Source organism: Staurois parvus, unplaced genomic scaffold, assembly GCF_062004578.1.
Source record: "Staurois parvus isolate SC_StPar_1 unplaced genomic scaffold, SC_StPar_1.0 ptg000401l, whole genome shotgun sequence".
Taxonomy (NCBI): domain Eukaryota; kingdom Metazoa; phylum Chordata; class Amphibia; order Anura; family Ranidae; genus Staurois; species Staurois parvus.
The window spans coordinates 7,179,638-7,184,586 of record NW_028318197.1 but is presented as its reverse complement, the minus strand read 5'-3'; the positions used below and the strand labels follow the sequence as shown (position 1 = coordinate 7,184,586).

The 4,949-nt window shown below is 39.9% G+C and overlaps 1 protein-coding gene across 1 annotated transcript; it reads left to right on the top strand.

Annotated features, from left to right (window-relative positions):
• Positions 1 to 442: 442 nt before the first annotated feature.
• FOXA2 (forkhead box A2) lies at positions 443 to 3,904 on the top strand. The gene is made up of 2 exons (XM_089686491.1): positions 443 to 844; positions 2,236 to 3,904. The coding sequence occupies exons 1-2, from the start codon at positions 758 to 760 to the stop codon at positions 3,472 to 3,474; spliced, it is 1,326 nt and encodes a 441-aa protein (XP_089542617.1). The 5' UTR covers positions 443 to 757; the 3' UTR covers positions 3,475 to 3,904.
• The last annotated feature ends 1,045 nt before the right edge of the window (positions 3,905 to 4,949 follow it).

The window sequence follows — 4,949 nt, the reverse complement described above, 5'->3', positions numbered from 1 at the left end:
GTCAACAAAGCAACAATAACCATCTAAAAATAAAAAAAAGTCAATGAATCTATGCAGCAGGCACATTAGATCTATGCCTCTCTGTAGGATTGTCACATTTATCCTATAAGTACACAGCAGTGGAAAGTCCAGGATTTCAATGGCTAAAAAAGCAACTTTTCTTATCGCCCGGACAGAAAAGGAGAAGACGCTGTGGCCACGGTATAGGGTGCCGCATTCTGCTCTCCCTCCTCTGTGGACTGAACAATCAGATTATAGTTTAATGAATCTATTCAAATGGCTCTTTTCGGGAGCCCAGGGCAGGTGTACAATGGGGGGCCAAGGAAGACTCTCACGCCTAGGTGTGAGCTGATTATTCAAATGGGCTGGCGAGGACTTGGGGATTGGAGGCTCGTCTCAAGCTGGATGCTATATCACCCAGCAAGCTGCTACAACGTCACCACAACAACTGTTATCATCATCATCATCAGTGTGACTGTTAGAAGCCATTGTCAGTAGCAGGCGAGCCTGCACTGTCCTCCTCCTGCCCATTCACCCAGGAGCTCCATTGCTGATCAGAGGAAGAAGGAGAAGCCAGTGAGATCCCTACTTCCCCCTCCTAGTGCAGAGAGGGAGTGCTGGGGGAGGAGGGCTCCTCTCTCTCTCTCCCTCTCTCTCTCTGCCCTCTCTCTCTCTCTCTCGCTCTGTCTCTCTCTCTCTCTTTTTGTTGCTATCACTGGCGTAGTTGTTGCTTGTGGCTGTTAAATTTTAAACTGCCATGCACTCTGCTTCCAGTATGCTAGGAGCTGTGAAAATGGAAGGACACGAACATTCAGATTGGAGCAGCTACTACACCGAGCCAGAGGTAAGAAAAGTCTCTTTCTGCTTGATGTCATCTTTGCCTCATTCTGCCTCTTTATAGCACACTGTTAGCCTTGGGATAATATTAACTTTGTGATCAAATATTGACTTGTGGCGCCTCCAAATCCTCTTCGATGACTGAGCCACACACTATCCCAACAAGCTTGTGTTTGGCATGGGGTGGGGGGAAGAGACAAGGAAAAAAAAAGTTTCTTCTTGTAAATGTAACAGCTAATCAAACTTCCAGGACTGGAGAATCAGCGACATTTTCATCTGATTTCACCAACTGTCATTTATACTCACTGACCAGTTTGGTTGACTTCTTTCACTGGTTGCCTGCTTGGGATCTGGCAAGTGAAAGGTGTCTCAGTCCTCTGCTGGTTTATGGCTGTGATATCAACACAAGGTGTAGTAGTGGGTCACAAAACAGTGACGCCTAAGAAACAAAGAAGTATGTCAATATTTATACCAATCTATTTCCCAGGGCTTATAAATTGACAATTGTTTGCCAGTTAGATATTAGGTAGGAGGGGTTGGACTCTAAATAGCTAATGTTAAACTTTAGTCTTGGTACTATGGGGCAATCTGAATTACAGAGAGGGGAGAACAGTGCAAAGACAGCTGTTTACATATATAATATTAACTATAAACAGTATATATATATACACACAGTGTATATATATATTCCACATTTTAAATATGTATCATAGGCTCACTTTCAGTGTCACAGCTTTGATGTTATTTATATATATATATATATATATATATATATAAAAAGAAATACAGAATGATGACAACACGACACACACAATAGATAGATAGATAGATAGATAGATAGATAGATAGATAGATAGATATGCTCACTTGCGTCTTTGTATAGCTATTGAATTTTTGTACAAATAATAAATCTTTTGTAATCGCTGTATTGGATGCATGTGATATATGTATATGGACTTGCATCCTTGATTTTCAGTATAAATGTTATATATTAAAATAAATAATACACCTTTTCTATTTGCCTTACTGGATTCATATTATTTTCTAATATATATATATATATATATATATATATATATGGACTTACATCTGTGATTTCCAGTATATATGTTGTATATAAATAGTAAATCTTTTCTATCTGCTGTGCTGGATTCATGATTCATGTGATTTCCTAATATATATATATATATATATATATATATATATATAGGAAATATTTAACATATATTCATATATATTGGAAATATATATGTTAGATATAAATAATAATATAGTTTTATAATTATATGCTGTATATATGGACTTACATCTTTGATTTCCAATATATATGTTATATATAATAAATCTTTTGTAATGTATGTAATTCCCTATAGTAACTCTACACCTTCCATTTCCCAGGCTTACTCGTCAGTAGGCAACATGAACGCTGGGCTAAGTATGAACACCATGAACACTTACATGAGCATGTCCGCTATGAGCACCACTTCTAACATGACAGCAAGCTCCATGAACATGTCCTATGTCAACACTGGAATGAGCCCGTCTTTGACTGGTATGTCTCCAGGCACCGGTGCCATGGCCGGTATGGGGTCAGGTGTAGCCAGCATGGCCACCCACCTGAGTCCCAGTATGAGCCCCATGAGCGCCCAGGCTACATCCATGAACGCCTTGGCACCTTACACCAACATCAATTCTATGAGCCCTATCTATGGACAGTCCAACATCAACCGTTCCAGGGATCCTAAGACCTACAGGAGGAGTTACACCCATGCCAAGCCACCATACTCCTACATCTCTCTGATCACCATGGCTATTCAGCAGTCACCTAACAAGATGCTGACCTTGAGTGAGATCTATCAGTGGATCATGGACCTCTTCCCTTTCTACAGGCAGAACCAGCAGCGCTGGCAAAACTCCATCCGCCATTCCCTGTCCTTTAACGACTGTTTCCTCAAAGTGCCGAGGTCTCCAGACAAGCCGGGCAAGGGCTCCTTTTGGACTCTCCATCCAGACTCTGGAAACATGTTTGAGAATGGATGCTACCTGAGGCGTCAGAAACGCTTCAAGTGCGAGAAGAAGCACAACCCCAGAGATGGTGGTGGCAAGAAGCTTTCTGAAGGTGGCTCTAGTGTGGGTTCTGCCGCTACCAACAGTAGTTCGGAAAGTTCTGGGGGCAACGAGTCTCCCCATTCCAGCTCCTCGCCATGCCATGAGCAGAAGAGGGCTTTGGTGGACCTAAAATCCAACCAAGGCTTGAGCCCTGACCACAACCCTTCTCCGGTGTCCCAAGCCCAGCATATGCTGTCTCAACACCATTCAGTGTTGTCCCATGACGCCCAGTCCCACCTCAAACCAGAACACCATTATTCTTTCAACCACCCTTTCTCCATCAACAACCTCATGTCCTCAGAGCAGCAACACCACCATCACCACCATCATCACAGCCACCACCACCATAAAATGGACTTGAAAGCCTACGAACAGGTTATGCATTACTCTGGCTATGGCTCTCCCATGGCAGGTAGCCTAGCCATGAGTGCAGTAACGAACAAAGCTGCATTAGAGTCCTCACCTATTTCAAGTGACACTTCTTACTATCAAGGTGTGTATTCCAGACCAATAATGAACTCTTCCTAATTCTAGACAACCTAAAGGACTTTGATTGGCTGTATACATTTATGTAAAACCTTAGTCTGTGTTTTAATCCCCCCTCCCTAAACGTGAGGTGTATAGTTTTTTCTGCCCCCTTAGCTGTCAACTATTTTCCACTCTGTTTCAGTTTTTTGTTTTTGTTATGTTGCAGGGAATTTTTTTTGTGAATGTGTCGGATTCTTTTTAATTTTGCGTGAAACTTGTAGTTTCTACCGAGGACCAAAAGTATGTCATATACATGGTGTAAAAAAAAGATGCGAAAATATTGTAATTGACAAAAAAAGTTAATTTTTTTTAAGTAAAATGTTTGAAAAAAGGCTTAATTTATGGTTCTGTATACTTTATTTATGACTATGTATTCTGGCCTGTCCCAGCCGGAGTTTAACAATCTCTATTAAAATTGTATTGCCATTTACTTTTGGATCTGTTATGTTTTATTTCTGCCATGTGATATATGATACAATAATCAAACGAAATAATTACAAAATATATATTTAAAAAAAGGTTTAGGTTCAACATCTAAAAATATAGATTTAAAAGTTTTGGGTTCCTACAAAATGTATACCTAAAAAAGGTTTACATTGAAAATCTCAAATCAGATCTTGCAGAGATTAAAGGGCTGATTTATTGAAATGGGAAGGGATCGTTCACATAGCAAAGTGAATAATCATTGACCTTATAGTACATAAGGTGAATCTGAATTTTTGTTTGATATCCAATCATACGCAAGATAAATAAATATTTTTTTTTTTATTAAATTACTGGAGTAACACAGTCTCGCATTCCTCGGTATGTTCTCTTTGGTCATCTACTTCTTTTGTAAATGGACTCTAGTGAGAACTTGCTCTCAGTTCAGGCATTCCTCCTCTACTTTTCACAGGTCTGTGATATTTTTGCTGCTCTGGATCGCAGACCGAATCCTGACTTTTGCTGTATGGGATTGAAGAAAACTAATCTGACCAGTGCAATAAGGTGATAAAGGGTCCAGCACCTGCACGGTCACCTGACCGGTGGAGGTCACAATCCAGGCAGCTGTGGAGTCAGCAGTCTTGTAGGCGCCAGGTTAAAAAAGGGCACTTTGTGGTGTAAGAGGACTCATTTCCAGAAATGACATGCAAAAAGTATTTGACTGCAATTGAGGCAAACAATATCGGAACAGCTACCGAGCAGCAGAAAAAAGGGATGGTGCAGCACTGGTCTTCTGTTAGCAAAGGGGACGTATTATAGAACTGATTTTCCTTAGAGCACTTTGTGACAGGTTATTGTGCACCTCCTACAAAACATCAATTTTTTATGTGTTGAGATTGCTCTGTAGTCAGTTTTACAGACCATATATTTGCCATAATTTCCCGAATTTTATTAAAGGTTTTCATATAAAATGTCATCTAAATATCTAAATATTTAGCACACTTATTAAACGCTTTTCATTAAAATTTGCAATTCATATATATATATATATA